The 22,484-nt window shown below is 35.7% G+C and overlaps 1 protein-coding gene across 1 annotated transcript; it reads left to right on the forward strand.

Annotated features, from left to right (window-relative positions):
- Positions 1-219: 219 nt before the first annotated feature.
- Positions 220-14,943, forward strand: LOC108971874. The gene is made up of 6 exons (XM_018938197.1): positions 220-234; positions 327-568; positions 5,381-5,541; positions 6,377-6,626; positions 13,010-13,328; positions 13,466-14,943. The coding sequence occupies exons 2-6, from the start codon at positions 520-522 to the stop codon at positions 14,292-14,294; spliced, it is 1,608 nt and encodes a 535-aa protein (XP_018793742.1). The 5' UTR covers positions 220-234; positions 327-519; the 3' UTR covers positions 14,295-14,943.
- Positions 14,944-22,484: the final 7,541 nt, after the last annotated feature.

The following is a 22,484-nucleotide window of genomic DNA, read 5'->3' on the forward strand; positions in this document are numbered from 1 at the left end:
GAAGAAGTCAGCGATTCCGAAGGCTGACAACCATATACCAGATATATTTGGTCATACGTTAGTGGTCTGTACGTACAAACGTTGTTACGCGATTGTTTTGTGTTCGTATGTGTGTGTGTGTTGTGGACGGGCTCGGTAGGGGCGCTCGTTGCTTTATTTACTTGTCCGCGACAGTTGCTGCGATCTTTGTGGTGTTGCGCTGGCGCAGTGTAAGTGGAACTCTGCTAGTGATCGGTAGGACAAATTTGTTATAGTGCGCTTTGTACTGAAACGATCTCTCCTCCTTCTGCTTATAAAGAAAAAAGCTCAAATATATTTATTTTTAGTAAGGTTCGCTACGTCGTCGTGAACCCCACTTAAACATTTAACACTGAAAGTTTGTGTATGCTTCGAGTTATTGCAATTTCTTACGTTGAAACGTGAATAACGTTCGTAGATAGTTGCTGCGGTGATTGCTGGTGGTCTTTCAGACTCCATCGATAGTAAATAAAAATAAAATCGAATAAACCAAAACACACAATGGCAAAACTCTTTGTGGTTTTTGCCATTTTAGCTACAGCTGCGACAGGTGAGTGATTTACAAAAAAATTAAGTTCTTAAGCTATATTTTGAAAGTATTTATGAAAATATGTGTCAAAGTTATATTTTAAAATTTTTTAAGGACCTAAGTAAATAGTTTGTACAAGTGCATATTTCTTGAAAGAATTTTTTATTCATATTTAATGAACTTATTTATTTTTAGTTGTAAGAAGTTTTTTGATTACTCTAATTTTATTTCGTGTTTTAAATATTATAATTTCTTTTATTTTTTTTTTGCATAAGCAATGTAGAAAAAGTTAGGTTAAGTACTTTTATCGTGTTCTACTTTATTGGAAAAAATTTCGCAACCATCTATCCACTCCTAATTGAAAATAAGAATTTTTGTTGGCGTCTATGTCTGGAAATAAAATTTATACAAGACAACTGTGTATACTATGCAGAAATTAAAACCAAAAAGAGTATGACAAACTTTGATAGAAAACCTTTAAATTCATGAACTTTTAAGCTTTAAAAAAATACTAATATTGTATATAGAAACTTTAGCTTCAATATTATAAAAGTCCAGTTTTCTAAAAGAATCCTCCCTCCTCCCCATCCACCGTTATTTGTAGAGACATTAAATGCTGATTTTGTGTTCTCACAATATTTTAATTATTTTCGGTTTCAAAATTATTCAAAATTATTTGCAGTGCATTGAAAAGCTATTGAGAGCAAATGCTTTCTTTTTTTTCTGCACACATTTCGCATTGCAAGTCGGAACCCGGACAAATTGTCTTGCGTAATTTATGTAAGCCAACTTTCACTGCTAGAGATCTGCGCATGGCATAATTATACACATTTCGAATGTGTATGTCATTTAGTCAACAACATTAATAACATTACAATATGCCGTTATACTGCATATTTACTTTGAATGCGTTGCAGTTAACTACACAACCAAGAATTATGGTGCCGTCATTCGTCATACTTCACCCACTTTTTACAAGCAACAAAAAATAAGCGGTTTTAGGTAGTGGAGCAGCAACATATTCATAGTATGTATGAAAGTATATGTGTAGGTGTCTAAGTACAGCCGGGCAATTTGTATAGCTGTGCAAAATACCGGAAACACTTGGTTACTCAGGTGCGCGTGCACTTAGCGGAGTGCAGGTGAACTCAGGCAGACATAGTTGCCAGATTTCAAAAGAGTTGGCGGGTTTGTCAAGAAACTAGTTTTGACAACAACAAAATCTTAGCTCAATTTCATTGCATATTTCTTTAGCAACTTACATCCAATGATTTCAGAACTAACACACCAGGGTAATTAAATAGATTTCATAATGGTGGACGAAAATAATTTCCCATTAATAGCTATGAGAAATTTATTGTTTGGGCATTTTCTTCAACTCAGATACGATTTCCTGGATTTTTCTTTAAATGAATGAGATTATGTTATGGTATTTAATGGATAATAGCTTTAAATCAAATATAATTTTTAAATTTCCTGCATTTTAACACTTTTTTGTTTTATTTATTATTATTTATATATTATTTATTTTCTATACTACATCTATATTACAAATTTTTAAAACTATTAGTAAATAATCAAACATTCCAATCAAAGCAGACTTACAACCGCCTAATGTCAGAAATGCGGCATTTTATCCTTCCATAAACTATACCCATCTAATTTGTCAAGCTGTTAAAAGATTAATCGTTGAAGCTCTTGCTAATGTCAATAAATTATTTACATAGATTTATTGCAATGCCTGCTGAATTTTCTCGGAAGAAAATTAACACCTCATCCACAGTTCATATCAAAAATAACGATTGGTTTATGCGAGGTTTTCATCACGTCAAATATAGTGGCTAGCTCGATTTGAATACGAATTTCATGTAAATATGTTTGCGCAACATATAATTTTATAATCGGCGCGAATAGTATTCTCGAGGATAGCAAGAACAATGAATTAATAAGCGTTTTCATTATTTTGCTCATGAGTGTGAATTTGATATTGCGACCGTCTACCAATTTGCGAAATTTTGTTCTGCGCCGAATATATGTATTTCAATGGCTTAGATAAATAATTATTTAAACCAAGTGCTTACTTATAAAAGTGGCTTACATAATCTTAAGTGACTGATTGCAATGAAAACGAATGGCATGCAAAAATACAAAAAATTATTATTAATTAATAACTATATCTAATTTTACTTTTAATTTCTAACAGCAAAATAAACGTAATTAAGTTGCTGCGAGTTTCAAAATGTTGCATTCAATCTACACTATCCCGTTCCATGGTTATTTTTATCAAAAAGTAGCCTTGCAACCAGGCGATTATGCCAAAGGTTGCATGTTTGTAAACTGCAATACAGACATTTCATAATTGTTGCATCTGCTCGTTTTACCATGTACTCACCGTAAACATTCACCACACACGCATACACACGAACAAACATGTTCATGCACATATTTGACTTTCCACTCTCCTTCTTCATTTACTGCATTCCCTTTTAATAAGCCTGACACATAGCATCGCTTATATATTATTTCGTTGCTCTAGTCAACCTTGACAACTCCACTGATTAAAATTATTGAGTTTTGCTTTTGTTTGTCGTGTTTTGCGTGTGTATGTTTTTTTTTTTTTTTTTTTTTTTTTTTTTTTTTTTTTTTTTTTTTTTTTTTTTTTTTTTTTTTTTTTTTTTTTTTTTTTTTTTTGTTTTTGCATTTGTGAAAGGTCGTTTTGGTGTTGCAGTGAAACAACTTTTATATTTATGTGACAAAGAGAGTGTGTTTCTATAAATTGCAATAAACAAATTTGCAATAGTGCAGCTGGTATTTAGTTGCGGCTAATATTAAACCAGTTTTCAAATAGAAATTCCTCTCGATGAACCGGTGGAATGGCTTGTAAACGAAGACGATAATTTTCATAAAAAGAATTTAATTTAACTTTTAAATATTGTTTAATGAATACAATGCAAACATTAATTAAGACGAAACCGATTATATTTAGAATATAGTTTCGCACTCTTCTTCGTTCTAAACACTTTAGTTGTCCTATTTTATCTCTTTATAAAATGGGCTGACCTCGAAAATTCAACAACAAGAAAAACACAGTGAAATTTTTAAGCGCTTGCAAAATTGTTTTCCTATACCTTTATCCTAATATTTCTAACTTCCTATTTGTTTTCATATTATCTAAATATTTTCACGTCTAAGGCAGCCTACACGGAAAGTTAAAGGCAGCCTTAACTTATCGAATGCTATTTGTCGAATCGAAAAAGCAAGAGGTAAAGTATAAAGAGCAAACGCTACTTTAATGCCTTACGCCAATAATCTAGTGATTAAAACTAAAACTAAATAATGTACACTTGTACATTTTTTTGTACCCATGTACATTTTTTGAGAAAAGGGAGGGATTGAGAGGTAAATTCCAAGCCCAACAGTCTTTTTCACTAAATCTGTCTGCTAATCATTTGTAAAAATATAAGCCCTACAAACCGGAGGGTGCCATGCGCTGGTAGAGACTCTTCTTTATCTGGTTCTAAGAAAAATTTTCTCCAACCGCATGTAAGTAAAGATGTTTAGGAGCACCGAACAGAGAAGAGTCTTCAAAGTATTAGCTTTTATTACAGAATCATTAAAGATTATCGAAATACTTTTGTGGCACGTTGATTAGTTAACAGCAATGCTTTGTTTAAAAAACCTTGTCTTACACCAACCCCAAACTGCCTTGAGATCTAAGAATATTGAAGAACCAACAATATCTCCTTCTCTTTCTAGTACACTTTCGCTTTCACATAACTCTTTCATGCGCAAGCCACAGCTTCGGCTTCCCACTACACTTTGTAATTGATCAAACTCATTAACCAGTGTTACAAGCTGTTGTTACTATAAAAACCAGTACCTTGTTTCACTCCGCCTCAATTTGTCCATTGCCGTTGGCCATTCAGTTTGTTGTTGGGTGGTTAAACCTTTATAATTGTCACTTAAATCGGTGCCAAGTCGTACCTTGTTCTATTTAAGTTAAGTAACAATAGCAGTTAACCATCAGCAATCAGTCAAACGATCAACAGTTATCAAAACAACCGGCTACACCAGTCTGTATTTTGGACGGCCAACAACAAGTGCCTTAGGTGCGGTTGGCATTAATGGCCGCGACGAGCGCTCAAAACGGTGTTGCCGAGCGCACACGTGTTGCCAAAAGCAAATCAGTAGCATATATATGCACTTTTATTTTGGGCCTTATTTATGCTCAAGCATTTGACATATGTCAAGCAGGAAGATTTAATCATGGCGTTCACTTGAAACCCACTTTTCGTGCGCCTGCCGCAATTGGTTACTTATAGATGCCTGGCGGTGTTATGCAAATCGAATTGTTATCAAAAGTGCTTCGTGGCCTAACTTCTTTCGGTTTGTTGTTCCTACATACGCCGTCAATCAGCCTAATAGTCCAGTCATTTAAGCTTAAATTAGGTAAGAATCTCGGAGCTGTAAGTCAAAGTGTAAATATATAGGTTTTGAGACAACTTTTAGGGTGTCAATATACAATGTTTACAGACTTACAGTCAAGAATTTTTTCAATTTCTCACTTGTCACTACTTGATGAACTGCAGTAGATGGTTACTATTGCCGCTTTTTACGGCACCGTTTAAATAATATCATTATAATTGATTTCGCTTATTAATATTTATAAAAATATGCTTAAAATAGTCGATGAAGCATTATTGCTGCTCAAATTAGCTCGTTTTGCATGAATGCAAATAAGTAATTTATAAATATGAATAATTAAATGCATAATTCACTCATAGTTTATGAATTAATTAACATTTTTTATAAATTTGCGTTTTTACATTTCAGCTTCTGCCGATCGTGTGAGACGTCAAGCGGCCACAGAGGAGCCCAAAAAAGAGGAATCCTTCGAAAAGGAACTCTGCAAAGATAAAGATGCTGGCGAATGGTTCCGTTTAGTCGCTGGAGAAGGCGATAACTGTCGTGATGTCATTCAGTGCACATCGTCGGTAAGTTAAAACCCGCTTATAAGTGATAAGGAATTAACGAAGAAGACGAAGAATGAAAATAGAATATATGAAATTTAATTGTCCAGAATTCTTGGAAAGATGTGAGTATTTGTGCGTCAGTGCTAAAAGATAGTACTTTGTCACAATCTATTTTGCGTAGAATTGATTACTTGATCACAAGAAAACTGATTAATATCAATCACCCAAAAACATCGGAGAAATAGTCAACCGATATTTGAGAAATTTATATAGCTATTAAGCTGACACAGAACATCAATACTCTTTCGTTGAATTTTATAGAATTTTATTATTCTCTAGTACTGAAAAATATATTTCTTTACATGTTATTCTGGATTCGACATATAACAATGTTGAAATGAAGTTGAGAACAAAAATACGTCCAACATCACGAATCCTTGAAAATTCTCTTTAGTTCACTCTTTTCAACAAAAAAGCTTATAGAGTCATTTATAATCTTCCAATATTTTAGAGGAGCTTTGCTTCTCACAAATGCTGTATTTGTTGAACTTTTGTATTTTTGGGAAACCGCAGCTAATTTCAAGTACTTTCAATACTACCTGGACTCAAATAAAAACAAATAATGAAAAAGAAAAACAAATAAGAAAAAAGCTCTATGTTTTATTATTTATTTCATTTTCTTTTCTTATATTGACCATTGTCACTCTGGGCTCTGATCAACAAGGTTGTACCTACTATAACTCGATTAACTTTTCGTTTCCTTTAAAATACCTATTTATTACTTAAATAATCGTAAAATGTTTTCTTATAAATCTCTTATTATTTTTCCCTTTATCTCTCTCTTTTATGCACACAGGGTCTGCAAGCCATCCGTTGTCCGGCTGGTCTGTACTTCGACATTGAGAAGCAGACTTGTGACTGGAAAGAGTCCGTAAAAAATTGTAAATCGAAGAACAAGGAGAGACGTGTCAAACCTCTGCTACACACCGACGAGCCACTCTGTCAGGATGGTTTTTTGGCTTGTGGTGATGGCAATTGCATTGAGCGCGGTCTCTTCTGTAACGGCGAGAAAGATTGCTCAGACGGTTCCGATGAAAACACTTGCGGTGAGTACTACTCAAATTTAATATAATCTCCAGTAATTAGACTATATAACAAAATATCATTACAAATTATAAAAAACTTATCCCTGGATTAAAAGTAACAAATCATGCCCATATTTGAATCAGAAAATCAGAAATAGTTTCAAATTAGAAACCGTAATTACTCAATGCTAATCTGTACCACGGTAGCACTGAAATATAGTATACATACATATGTATATAACGCGTAGGCTGGTGTTTACTGATAATTGGGGAAGCCCGCGCACTCTTTCCGAATTACGAGCGGGTTCGCAGTTTTTACATATGTATATATATAAGTATATACTAATATATATAATATATATACTATATATATATATATATAATAATCATCCAAATAAATTTCATTGGAAAAAACACGAATTTAAGACTGATTTCTCAATGTCTGATTACCTTAGATTAGTCCTTAATAAACATGTTCATGGTTAATGGAGAGGTCCGCTTAATTGAGAGTTAATTTAATAGAGATTTCACTGTTTATTTATGAATTGTTTATGCTATCCCATCTTCTAAGTTGTTTCGAACTGGACACAGTGTGCAAAATCGGTTCAGCTGATTAGGATTTCATCGCGAACAAACAACTTGACACGTGCTTTTTATATATAAAGATATACTCGTATAGGAAGCTCAAAAAATGTAATCTGTTAAGCTCTACCACGGCTTAAGGCACATCAAATTCAGCTATGCGCATTTTACAGATATGAGGATAAATGAGAACAAGTATATATATGTATATAGAAGCTTTTGAGTTGCGTATAAAAGAAAACTTACACAGTTTTAAACATAGAATTGTTGTTGTTGTAAATAATTAAATATCGTTTTTTTTTTCCTTTCTTTACCGCTTTGTCAGTGCGGTACCAATTTTAGCCGCGCATGCTCTCAGCTTGAACAGTATGTGCCACAGCCATAACAACAACGACAGCAAACACATACAACATTTTTTACTCAAGTATATTCAAAATATTATAAATACCGGTTTCAAGATTGTAGCAAAAATTCGATGACTTTTTTCTTTCTTGCCAAGAGTTTTGGTATTCAACTGCTGCTTCTTCTTCTCCTACTGCTGGATATTTCGATATTTTGACACAATGTTATGTTTTTGTGTTTAAAAATAAACACGAACTCAACTTGCAACCTCAATACCGTTGCACTTTGCTCGGCTAAGTTAAGCTGTTGTACATTATACAAAGCTTTGGCAGACAGACGATAACAATCTATTTTGGTGCCGGCACACAAATTTACCGCAAATGTGCCTCTAAAAAAGAAACTGCCAAGTATTAAAAGTGTGGCAAAACCAAAACATAAAAAAATCAACAGAAAAACCTTTCAACGAGCTGATGAAAGTATAATTTGAATGCGGTTGAATTTGCAACATTCGATTACGAAAAAACTTTTGATAATTATCAAAAAACAATAAAAAAAGAAGTAAAAACCATAAAATTTGAGCAAACTGAAATTAGTTTCAAGTTGATGAGCAGAAAATGTGAGAACCGCCAATTAGGTGCAGAAGTATTAATTAGTCACGACATCGAGATATGATTTTAATGATTCTACCATGGACATAGGAAGAAAAAACACTCCGATAATAAAGAAATAATATAAAATTGAAACAAATACAAAGTTGTACAAATGTTTAATGAGAGTAAGATGTATTTCTAATGACTTATTCTTTTGGAATAGTTTTTAGCAACTTTGTGTTAGTATCTCAAAAGTATTGATTTTTAAAAATATTTGTAGTTTGTGCTTATTCACCAATAAAAATTTTTGAACTAAAACAGCAAAAGGAAAACACGAAAAACCCGTACTCAATAAATTTAGTAATTTTATTTGCAAATAAATTTCGAATACTAACAAAGTTATTAAAATTTCAAACGCAGGTAGGCAATATCCCTACCTATAAATAACCAACTGAATAAATTTAGTAACGCGGTTCTCAAGTACCCATAAAAATACCTGAGAAGCGTCCGCCTTTCCAAAATTGTGTATCCCATTAGTTTAATTCATTTAAACAAAGGTCATTTGCATTGACTGAATATTATACAGTTTTGTACACAATACAGACAATTAATCATATGTTCGAAAACAAGACTCAACCAACACTTACATATTTGCATATTCTAAGGAGAAGTAACAAGACGCTGAAATTCGTAGGGATACAGTACATATGTAACTGCAGTCATATATAAATTCATTCACTCATATACATAGATATATATGTATATATGTATAGGGATGGGTATATTCCGTCTCACAATCAGACTCAAATATATTTACATTCCAAAAGTACTATATAAACTTATATGTGGGCAACAAATAGCAACACAATCGCCTACAGCTGCGGTAACCTGCAGGAACCGGTTCGATGACATAACCGAAATGTAAGCAATTTCAGTTTTTGGCATGTTTCAGCTAAAATGAAACAAAACATAAAAAAGAAATTGAAAAACAAAGGAACCTTACTTCATGACTTCTTTTTTCAGAAGAGTTAAAGATAAGCGTACAAATGTAAAAACAAATACACAAAACACAAAGACACAAAAAATTGGCAGAAATCAACATAAATGGTTATAAAAAGTTTTAGTACCCTTCGGCAATGAACAAATAATACCTTCGCTTATATAACAAATACTCCCCATATGTAAACGAGCCGCACAAGAGCAAAAGAGAGGTATAGTGGAAATTGTATTGAAAATTTGAAAAAACAATCGTAAAAATTAAGCAAAATAAGGAAGAGCCATACCTGCAGTTATTAAATAACAGTGTGATTGAAAGGATTGCAGCGAATATTTCATGCAAAAACTGTTGACAATTTCTTGCAACCTCATGCACCATTCATAGAGGTTAGTATTTAAAAAGTGAAGTTGCATAGAAACTATTTCAAGTGCTGCCACTCCTCAAGAGTTATCATCCCTACATTAAGTAATTATACATAATTACATAAATATAAATTAATATAGCAAGAGATTTTTGATATTTTGATTTATGGAGGCTTTGAAAAAATAACATGCAAATACAAAATTATCCGTTCTACAAATATAATATATCTTTCTATCTTTAAGCACTTTGTATCGGCCTCAATCAGATATTCACATATTCACTGTAAGAAATGTGTTTCCAAAGAGATTCCCTTATCTCAAGAACATCCTTGCTCAAACTAATCATAGGCGTCCTTCAATTTTTAAAGATCAATGCTTTTAACATTTATGCAAATCTCATTGTTGAACGTGCACATGCTTTTAATACAGCTATAACTCGAACATTATTTACCATATCAGTCTCAAATTGTTTATTCTACCCCCTAAACATATAATTAGATACATCTATTTTCTACCAGTACAGGCTATACATTACATTTACGTTCCCACGCCTTAAATTTTAGCATACGGAGAGTACATAGTGGAAAATATTTACGTTATTATATCCAAAATTCCAATAGTTACGTCTATTCGACCAAACGCTATGACTATGTCCATGAAGTCTATGGGAAAATAATTATTAGCCACTAGTGTTCTTGCGAGTAACTGCATTCATTATACTCTCGCAACAAAGTTGCTAAAGAGAGTATTATAGTTTTGTTCACATAACGGTTGTTTGTAAGTCCTAAAACTAAAAGAGTCAGATATAGGGTTATATATACCAAAGTGATTAGGGTAACGAGTAGAGTTTTAATCCGGTTGTTTGTCTGTCCGTCCGTCCATCTGTCCGTCTGCCCGTCTGCCCGTCCGACCGTGCAAGCTATAACTTGAGTAAAAATTGAGATATCATGATGAAACGTATTTTCTGTCATAACTAAGCCATAAATAAAGATATTAAAATCAAACTTGACATAAAGGATCGCATTAGGGAGGGGCATATTTGGAGGAAATTTTTTGGAAAAGTGGGCGTGGCCCCGCCCCCTACTAACTTTTTTGTACATATCTCGAAAACTACTATAGCTATGTCAACCAAACTGTATAGAGTCGTTTCTTTTAGGCATTTCCATATACAGTTCATCGCCCACTTATGGACCAAAAACCATATCTCAGGAAGTACTCGACCGATTTCAATGAAATTCGGTACATAATATTTTCTACACCCTAATAACATGTACCAAATTTGGGTGAAATTCACAACCACGCCTGAAATCTCGATTATCACTTTATCATGCGAGAGTATAAAATGTTCGGTGACACCCGAACTTAGCCCTTCCTTACTTGTTTTATCATGAATTCGCACACCTTTGTTTATAGTTTGGTCATGCATAAGCCCTAACGAGAAACGAGTGGCCACCCATTCATCAAAATTCAACTGTGACAATATATTTCACTTCAGCCATATTTAAACAGTTATTTTTGCAATACTTCGATAACGCAGCTTTCATTTCAATGAATGACTCTTTAAACAAATATTTTTTTTTTAACTCTCCGCAGTTTGTTGTTTAGCGATAATATAGCACACAATCTGTCACGTGAAAATGCCGCGCGAGCAAATAAAACTTAGCAAAGGAATGCGATTTGCAAATTAAAAGTTGCCATTAAAGTCCATCCGTCAAATATTTAAAAATGCACAACAATTGAAAAACACATATCAGCAATGCACAAGGTGAAGACTGCGTGGACTGAAGGCGTATGCCGAGGCTTTCATGCTGAAATTTCAGAAAACGCTTGCTATGCGCCAAGTGATTCCCTTACAATTTTAAGTGTATATGAACGAATGAATATTTGCATTTACGTATGTATATACATATGTACGTATATCTGTATGTAAATATTTAGTGGTTCAGCGATTTTCTACATTTGCTTAACTGCCGCTTTTCCAAGTGTTTGAAGTTAAAATTTCGACACACGTGCCGCTCGGTACCACTGCCAACGCATGAGTATGTACATATGTATGTTCTTTTATATGAGGATAGTGTGCCACCCAGCGCTTTAGCCGCACTTGCCTAAAACTATTCGACGCACAAGCCTTTCTTTAATTGAGAAATGTGTTGCACACACGCTTAAATAGCCATACTCATGCGTGACAACACATACGTCCACATGTATACACATCCATAATACACACATATTAATATTCAGTGATTTGCATGCCTGCACATATTTGAATGCTTTAGCGGCGTGGCCGTCGCTGATGATCCACCAACATAGTCGCCAACATTTTCAGTAATTCACATGCCAAAAGCTAGTCTAAGCCTGGGCCCCAGCCGCACATGGCCACTGACCGCAGAGGCGTCAGCACGCGGAGCGTGTTATAGCTGGCTACAATTGGCGCAATAAAAACAATAACGGTACTATTTTCAATTGTTTTTAACACTTTTCTGTGTGGCATGCGTGTATATTCGCATACCAAATATATTTTTAATTATTTATTTCGTTTTCATGCTGTTTGTATAAATTATGTTAGTGGCGCTGTTTGAATAACTGATATGCGTTAACGAATTTCCACTTTCAAACCGTTAAGTTCATTGACATAAGTCTACCGCAATGATACCGCTATTTCTTCAACTGTTAATATTACACAAATAATGTACACCAACAAAACAATAATAAACAATAAATCCAATTGCATTAGGAAAAAGTTGGACGTTGAACTCTTGCATTCGGTCGCCGCGCCGACTCTTTGGTGTTATAGGTGAATGCATTAACGGTGGCCAAAGCAATTAGCGCAGCCAACAAACGATTGATGAATCACCACCGGAAATTTCAAAATAGCAATAACGGTATTGAAACAAGAAAAATATTCAAATGTACTCAGTACCGTTATAATAAACCGTTAGCAGTAAAAAATTAACAAATATTTTACACGCCACTTAAGGCGTCAAGTGGTAATTAAAAAATCCAGAGCGGGAATACCGTTTCTATCAAGTACTTAAGGTATGGGGTATATAATGCCCCACCTCTAAGTATTTTAACCTTTCTCAGCTTCCCACTTCAACTGCACTTCGAAATATTTCATGTAAAACTCCATTGTTACTTTCAATGAACTGTCCCATGGAAAGATTTTAGTTCCTTCCGTTTTCAATTTTTCTAAGCCCAATTTCAAATCCCGATCGAGGTCAATTCTCGTAACTGTAAAGCATAAGTTCTTCAGCAAAACACATGTCATAAATGCAGTAGACGATATGAAAGCGCTAAAACGCTTTTAGGTAACTGTTATAAGCATCTGATACTAGTGAAGAAAAATTTCATATACACTAAGTATCCCTAGAAAGCCTTCGCTTTCAATAATATTAAAATAGTTTTATAAAATTTTCAATGTTTGCATACTTTTAAACATATCCTTTTTCTTTCCCCAAACTATTTTCCGCAAACCTCTTGATTAATTACAATGCATAATTTTCCTTATCCCCTTACTTTATTGCCTTGCAGATATCGACAATGATCCCAATCGCGCTCCACCCTGCGACCCCACTGTGTGTGTGTTGCCCGATTGTTTCTGCTCTGAGGATGGAACTTCGATACCCGGCGATTTGCCAGCCAAGGATGTACCTATGATGATCACCATTACCTTCGATGATGCCATCAATAACAACAATATTGATTTGTACAAGGAAATCTTCAAGGGACGCAAGAACCCTAACGGTTGTGACATTAAGGCCACCTACTTCATCTCACACAAGTACACCAACTACTCAGCGGTGCAGGAAACAGCGCGCAAGGGACACGAAATTGCTGTGCACTCTATTACGTAAGTGAAGACTTTAACGCTTTTATCTTACAATTTAATCCAAATTCATTATTATTAAAATCGCCATATCTAAAATGCATGTCCAATAAAATGTTTTTCCCTCACATCCTTTCTTCCCACTGTCTTCTTGTACACAGTCACAACGATGAGGAGCGTTTTTGGTCGAACGCCACCGTCGACGATTGGGCCAAGGAAATGGCTGGCATGCGTATCATCATCGAGAAATACGCCAACATCACCGATAACTCAGTGGTAGGTGTACGCGCCCCCTACTTGCGTGTTGGCGGCAACAATCAGTTCACCATGATGGAAGAACAAGCTTTCCTCTACGACTCCACAATCACTGCACCCTTGTCGAATCCACCACTGTGGCCATACACTATGTATTTCCGCATGCCACACCGTTGCCACGGCAATCTGCAGAGCTGCCCAACACGTTCGCATGCCGTGTGGGAAATGGTCATGAACGAATTAGATCGTCGTGAGGATCCGGCCAATGATGAATATCTACCTGGTTGCGCTATGGTTGATTCGTGCTCGAACATTTTGACCGGTGATCAATTCTACAACTTCCTCAATCACAATTTCGATCGTCATTACGATCAAAATCGTGCACCATTGGGTCTCTACTTCCATGCGGCATGGCTGAAGAACAATCCCGAATTCTTGGATGCCTTCCTCTACTGGATAGATGAGATCTTGGCCAATCACAATGATGTCTACTTCGTCACAATGACACAAGTCATCCAGTGGATGCAGAATCCCCGAACTATCAGCGAAGCCAAGAACTTCGAGCCATGGCGGGAGAAGTGTGTGGTCGAAGGCAAACCAGCCTGCTGGGTGCCCAACACTTGCAAATTGACCTCCAAGGAAATTCCCGGCGAGACCATCAACTTGCAGACCTGCGTGCGCTGCCCGAACAACTACCCATGGGTGAATGACCCCACCGGTGATGGTTTCTTCTAAGTCAAACGCGCTCACCTGTAATTGCACAACCAGAACTTTATTTTTGTTTTAACTCATTTTAAGTCTTCTGACTTAAGGTTTGTGCCCTAGCTCACTGTTTATGTTTTTAAGATTATTCTTCTTATTTTACACTTCTCTTCTTCTTCTTCATATTTTTGACTATCGAATTTGCTGTGTTATAATTTTCTTTTCCTTACTCTTACCTTATCTATAAATTTGCTCCTTATCATTTGTAAATATTTTTACTGTTAATGGCCACACGCAGATAACTAAGCTAAACATTAAAAAATAAAATGAAGATTATATTAAGTTTAAAAAAATGCCACTTTCTATTTTGTATTTTTGTCTTCGATTTCGTTTTAAGTTTTCTTTCTTTGTTTTCACTGCCTTTTTAACCATATGTTTGCTCTAATTATGCAAGAATTTTATTATTTGACCTACCTTCGAGCTGTCAAGTGATTATTGGTAACCGTTTACACATCTATACGGGCCGCACATAAGTATTTGGCGCTCAAGGTCGTTGCTGTGTTAATTTTAAAGTTACGTAAAAGCCGAACAAAATATGTACACACAAAGAAATACACGAAGAGATACAAGAAGAAGCCGGAACCAATCGATTCCACACATGATATCAAATAATTTCGACAAATACTCACACTCACACAGACACACATACACTCAAAGTGTTAGGGAGAAATGAATTGAGATATTGCAAAAGTGTTTAATTTGTAGTATGTTTTATTGTACGTATATTTAAATATTTTTTATTACGTAATTTTTAATGTATGTGAAACTTTCTTTCTATTATCCATTAATTTAATATGTTAATCAATCGATTGATATAAAGATCTGTGGAAAAAAATAAAACAACCAATTAAAAATATAAAACTAAAATCAAAATGTTTCTTTTATAATCCCATTGGTTGGGATGAGTTGACAAATTGGTAAAATAATGAGAATGTCTGCGATCTGCCATCTTCATATAATTTACAGAAGAAGGTCTATTGCTATTGGCGATTCCTCTTCATCGTAGCTAAATTTCTTTTCAGCAAGCATTCTAGCAGGAACAGTCAAAAACGCTACTGCCTTCCTCCCTTTTCCTTCCTCATCGGCAAAATGTGTGCCCGGTGAAAAACGTGGCAAAAACGCAGAAATCAGCCATCTTTGTTTGTTTTCATTTGCACAATGTTGCCATTGCTCAATACGCATAAGTATATAGTTTTGTACACATCTATGTTTTCAATTACAATTTTTTATAATATAAAATATCAAAACTGAAAACAAACTATTAAAAATAGTTTATATATTTATAAATAATAGCATTCGACTCCAATTTTGAGTTATTTTAAGAAAATTTCAAACATATTGAACAGATTGAAYTATAAAAGTTGATAATYACTACAGKATATAGATATTGRCARCCCTGGGTTGTGAGAGAGCAATCAGCTGACACGTTTAGACGGCAAAAACCAAAATGCTATAGTTTCTCACGTCATCCGACGTCAAAGAGAGAAGGGAGTAGCGTTTTTCACTGGGCACTTACATTGCGCGCCCATAAGATAGGTCGAATCAGCTGACACGACCCACGATTCTGCGTTTTTGACTGTTTCTGCTATTCGATTGAGGCCCGAGGCCACGGAATAGTGACTCGGAGAATACGTTCGACTTCGATTGTATTTATGCACCTAAATATTGCACCAAAAATCGTTTATAACCATTCACATTAAGTTATATACAAAAATAAGCTATGTAAGGTGTTTCCATATGCGTATCGCTGATAAATCGCATCATAATCTAACCATTTCTGAAATGTGTTGGTTTAGAGAACGTCAAGCGAAAATTGTCGAACCGCGGTGAGAAAGATTTGTTATGTGCCTGATGGAATTAGAAAAGAGATATCTTCATTCGAACCCACACTGTTGAAAATTGAACTGATTGAGGGAATCGATCGTCCATAACGGGCCAGTTTTCCCAATAGGGGAGAGCTCTAGAAGTTCCGAAAGTTTATTGAACGTTGTTATGCATTCTCCTTATATAGAAACGATGACTTTGCTTGTACCGAAGCTAGTGTACCCTTAACAAACTGTAGGCAAAAAATAGTAAGACTTTTCATTTTAAATTTCACACAAAACATCTGTGCCAACAACAACTCAGTATAAGGGAACTGTGGGACGGCATTTCAAACTCCTTATGTAGTGAAACTGAAACCATTGGTTTTCGGAAAGTGCAGAAGAACAGCTGGTACGACGAGGAGTCGCAGCGGAGAGAAACCAGACTGCCTAACTCGCAACATTACGATCAACCACCATACGTGCGGGATGGGATAGGTATCGAGAGTTTAAGAGGGAAGCGAAACGCATTTACAGACAGAAAAGAAAGAGGCCGAAATGCATGAGTACGAAGAGCTTGATAAGCTGGCTGACAGGGGTAATGCTCGAAAATTCTACGAAAAAATTCGGCGGCTTACAAAAAGTTTCAAGACCGGAGCATACTCTTGTAGAACTCCCAAAGGTGATCTAGTCACCGATGCCCAGAACATACTTAAATTATGGAGGGAACACTTCTCCAGCCTGCTGAATGGCGATTCCCCAATCGATGACGATGGAGCAGACGTTCTATTGCCCGACCATGAAGAAGTTCGAATAGCAATTACCCGCCTGAAAAACAAAAGCTATTCAAACACGGCGGCGAAGAACTGATAAGGAGCATGCATCAGCTTCTTTGTAAAATATGGTCGGACGAAAGCATGCCCTATCCATAAAAAAGGAGACCCCACAATCTGCGCCAATAACCTGGAATTAGGCTCCTCAACATCGCATATAAGGTTCTATCGAGCGTATTGTGTGAAAGCTTAAAGCCCACCGCAAAGCAAACTGATTGTGGCTTTAGACCTGGCAAATCAATAACCATATTCACCATGCGACAAATCTTGGAAAAGACCCGTGAAAGGAGAATCGACACACACCACCTCTTCGTCGATTTCAAAGCTACTTTCGACAGCACGAAAAGGAGCTGCCCTTATACTGCGATGTCAGAATTWGGTATCCCCGCAAAACTAATACGGCTGTGTAAACTGATGTTGAGCAACACCAAAAGCTCCATCAGAATCGGGAAGGACTTCTCCGAGATGTTCGATACCAAACAAGACAAGGCGACTACCTACCGTGCGGCTTCTTCAACCTGCTTCTCAAGAAAATAGTTCGAGCTGCAACACTAAATAGAGAAGGTACCATCTTTTATAAGAGTCTATAGCTGCTGGCATATGCCGATGATATTGATATCATCTCGCTTCAGCTATAGTTTTTTACCTAACAAAACCCGGAGCAGAGCAGAGCACGTACTTTTACATATTATGATGTGGCTCTGCTGTGTTTTTCAAACGCTGGTTGGCATCGCCAGTAATTTACTTAGGAATATTCTTGACTCCCTCATATGCTTTAAAAATTCTGTCTGGAGTTAAATTCTCCTGGTCGTCCCGAAAATTCTCTAAGGCATCTAACCATATCCGGAATCTTGTCTAATTCGTTTATATTGTTTGCGTTCAGTGCAACGCTGTGGTCGGGTTCGGTAAAGTCAGTTATAGTCTACGTATTCATTCGTTTGAGTACTTCTCGAACTATTGTCGTTATTAGAGTGGGGTTATGGGTGGGAGGGTTTGAAGGATGGGTGGTTTGCCCATAATCTAACCTCACCTGGTTTAGTTGTTCAATCAATCCTTCAGCAGTGTCTGGCATTAAACTTTTTATTTTTATGTCAATTAATTAAATTTAAGACGTTCCGGGGTTGTCCTTTTTTCTGATGATACTGGGTTCCCTCGACGTTGCCAAATACCACGTGGTATTGCGTTGTAGCCGCTCGTCAGCACAGTATTTGTTATTAGTATTTTCATTATTTTGTTTTTGCTTTAGTACCGTTTGTGACTCGCCACTCCTGCTTACTTTTTGGTTTTCAGGCTGCTAACTACTTTCCCGCGCTGGTTTCTGCTTGGATGCCAGTTACAAAACTTTTATTTTGTTTCTCATAAAAAAATATTTCCAGTAGTACACCAGTTCCAACAATAGAAACAATCCATCAAAGTTGAGTCAAATAATCCACAAGAAACTTTTGTTTAGTAATTTTAAAACATTTATAGATACAATAAATGGAAAATATTATTATGCAATTATACAAATGTAAATACAGTTCAAAGATAAAGCATAAGACGTGTGAACCTCACAGCACCTTATCTGTCAAACCTCATTAAAGATCTGAAATGATTTTGCATTTCACGCATGTCTCAAATAAAAATTAGCTATATTCCAAATTTGTAATTTTTAGCGTCCAATCTTCTGAAAAACGATCGTTAGAGATAATATTCCATAAAAGAATAACTTGATTCAAACTACGGCATAACGAAAGTGAAGCCACAACTAATGATCATATGAAGTAAATTAGCATGTTTAATTTGGTTCTAAAAATTTCGTTATACAGGGTTTGTCCGGAAAAAATAGGATTAATTTTCTTCCGCCGCGACTGTACTTCCTAGCGTGCGCGCAGAACAGACAAGCATTTTCGCGAAAAAATTCGTTAGAGCAGAGATACGCGATTAAATTCTGTGTGAAACTGGGTAAATTTGCGACAGATCTTAAATTTATGAAAATATATCGTTCATGACTAAAACAAATAGTCTGACAAGACATCGCAGCAGGTCACACCGCCTCTCTTGTGAACAGCTATCTTATCAAGGTCGGCATCCGAACGTTTCCGCAGCCGCCCCAGAGTAGAGATGTGGTGTTTTCTTGTTTCCTTGTATGAAAAGGCCGATGAAAGGCAAGCATTTTCAAACCACAGACGAGATCCAAGCAGCATGCACCTCGGCTCACAAGGCTATTCCGAAGAATGCCTTCCGTGACGTTTTCAATGCTTGGAAATCGTGTTGACAGCGCTGCATAGACGCAGAGGGAGACTATTTTGAAAATTTTTAAAGAATTTTAACGATTGGTTCAATATATATTTTTAACTTACTTTAGTTTATTTAATAATTTGTTTATTATGTAAGCTTTAATAAAATAAAAAAAATAAAAAATATTTTTAAATCGACACAGTCGTTTTACTTTCCGTACAAACCCTGTATATTTCTCAAGGAGAGTTACCAAGTACAATATTCGCAATACTTCTAAATTAAATTTGCATTCGATATATTCGTAGATCGTTGTGGTATGTATAGTTAATATATAGTGAAATGCTGTTGACTTTCAGGAGTGCATTACATTAGATATGGGTGTGGTTATAGCCCGATTTTATTTTTTAAGCCGATTTTAGAGAGCATGGGAAAACATTTGTCGAAAATTGCACCGTCGCCATTCACAACAATGACTAGATTTTGTTCAGTTGCAAATGAACGGTCTTCTTCAAAATTACAGATCGATATCTCCAAAAGAAACTAAGGACTAGTTCGCGTTTATACACACAGACAGACTGGCAGACAGCTCCCTTAATCGAGTCAGCTCGTCACGCTGATCATTTATTTATATATTTTATAAGAATTCCAATGCTTCCTTCGGGATGTTACACTTCTTATTAAACTGGCTTAATATTCTCCATTCAGGATAAAAAAAACATCAAATATTACATTAAATCGAAATTGTTCCATACAAAGTCTACGAGATCAATTAATGTATGTAGCATGTAATTTTGTTATCTGACTCAGCGAAATTAATGATCATAAGTGAGAATTTATGATATGAGACTTTGAGGACGTTTGCATGAGGCTGTTATCTTTATAAAACCATTTGCAAATAGCTAAAATTCTACTGTGTGCAGTTATAAGCTACAGAAAACACGAATCGCCAAGTTATAAAGAATTCCTGTTCCAATTAACTTCATCTTTATTCAGTGGATCGAATCCCCCGACAACTGCAAAAACCAAATACAAAGTTAAGCAAATAAAGAGCTCGCTTCATTTCGACATGTTAACCGTTGCAGGCATAACTGCTTATTTCCATAAAAACCTACTAACTTACTAACCAGTTTCGTTCTTTTGTATATTTTTATAAAAACCTATAATTTTTCCAGTCTTCAAATCCTCTTTTAATTTATTTCGCTAAATTAATATAATATATATACATATATGTATGTACACGTGAGTGTACATATGTTCGCCAGTGTGCTTATGTATCTAACGTGCTTTTTTAGGTTTGTGTAATCTCTGAACTGATATGCGGCAAAACCTGTACCACTGGCCACCGGTTGTGGCTCCAACAGATCATTCGCACACCCAAACAAACACCTATGAGCGCTGTGGTGTTACTGCATAGCAGCTAAGGCCGACGTTGTGCTCAAATGAAATCGAACTCGAAATGTTATTTTCGTTAAATAAAAAGTGAAATTTAAACAAAATGGCCAACATTAGCATACTGAACTATTGAAATGTCGTTATTGCTGTTGTTATTGTTGGCGCACTGGTCTATTGTGCACACACAAACCATAATCTAGGGGGCGATTGCTGTGCTCGACCCGGCCAATACCTGATTCAAGTGGTAGCACTACTATTAGCATGCCGTGTAGCTGAATACCAAATTAAAGCCGTCTTGCCGCATGCCACGTTGGATGGCGGACTGCGGGCTGTGAGCCGCGGACCTCGGCCGACGTGTGGTAATTAATGGATGTACCGCGCGCTGCCGCAGACTTCTGCGCCCTGAAGACAGCCAAGTTAACCGCCTTACCGCCTGCCCTCTCACACATGTCGCAGTTCCTGATTCGCCAGTCTCGCCGGTTCGCGCAATTTCAATTCATCCACAATATGTAAACGACGTAAAATACTTTAGGATGCTATTTCTGCAACGCTGAATGCGCTGCGCAGCATTAGGAGGTAATTCCACTTTAAGTACGCTTATTTTGTATTCAGTCAACGCGAATAAATTCGTTGTTGCTAATTTGTAATCCAAAATGAATTTTACTTTTTATTATCTTTCATTTTTTTTCGTGTTTTTTTCTTGTTTCTTGTTTATTTTTTTTTTTTTTTTTTTTTTTTTTTTTTTTTTTTTTTTTTTTTTTGTGTTTTGGTTTTTTGTTCAATAGTCACACCAATAAACCTACTACAACGAGTTTTTAAGCGCCTATTCAACATCAAACAAAATCTTAAAAAGTACTGTCATATTTAGAGTCATCTTTTAGTTTTTGTCTTCATTTTATGCATTTTAATTTTTCATTTTTCATTTGCGTACCAACTCATTCACCAATATCTATGTATGAGCTGCTATTTGCTTGGTTACTGTACAACATGCCAGCGATAACTGGGCGCGTTAACGAGTTAACGGTTTGCTTGATTGCCTGGTTGGCAAGCTGATGTTGAAATTAATTCTGCTTTGATTGAAGAGTATAAACTTGCGTCCCAGGTTCACTGGTGCGTCGCCGATTTCATTTGCATATGACAATGTTCGAAAACAAGTCGCGAAGTTCGCTAATTGGTCGCACAAACTGATTTCCAAATTCTGCAGCTAAGTGTCAGAAAATCATATGCAGATAAATGTTCAAACGACTATATTATATATGAGCATGTGTGTTAGTTTCATATATCTTCTAAAAGACTAGCACGTATTTGGCAGCCGATGATCTTATGTTGTTAATTAACTTGTCAGCATCGTATTCAAAAGTCGGAAAAGTCGTAAAATTTGCCTAATTTTTAACGTTTCTAACGGCGTTACTTGTGCCACCCTTGTATTTAAACGCAGCTTAATTAGTTTATATATTTATTTGTGGTAATGAGCAGAAGTGACTTGACTCAATTAATGGCTAGCCAGTGTGAACGCAATAAGCAAAGTAATCACATTAGAAATCGTTTTCCAATAAACCTACTACAATTCAATTACCCGCCCAGAAGCAGCTAACATTAGTTGATCTCTGATGCCCAGATAATACAACATTTTCCGTACAATAAAAGAATAACAGAAACCTACTTAGATTCGCCACAGCTCCGCTCACGATAATTTGTCAAACAAAGAGAGAGTATATTTACCTCTATAAAATGTTATAAATCTTTGGGAGCATAATTACTTCCATTATATTGTATATTGTGGACTTATTCCAGATCCGCTTTAAAACAAAAAAGCAGTCGAATTTATATAATATATATTTGATTACGACACTACGAACTTTGAACTGCTATAAGTTCCCAATGCTGTTTGCTAAACGAAATAATGAAAACTGTGA

Source organism: Bactrocera latifrons, unplaced genomic scaffold, assembly GCF_001853355.1.
Source record: "Bactrocera latifrons isolate USDA-ARS-PBARC rearing strain unplaced genomic scaffold, ASM185335v1 scaffold_361, whole genome shotgun sequence".
Taxonomy (NCBI): domain Eukaryota; kingdom Metazoa; phylum Arthropoda; class Insecta; order Diptera; family Tephritidae; genus Bactrocera; species Bactrocera latifrons.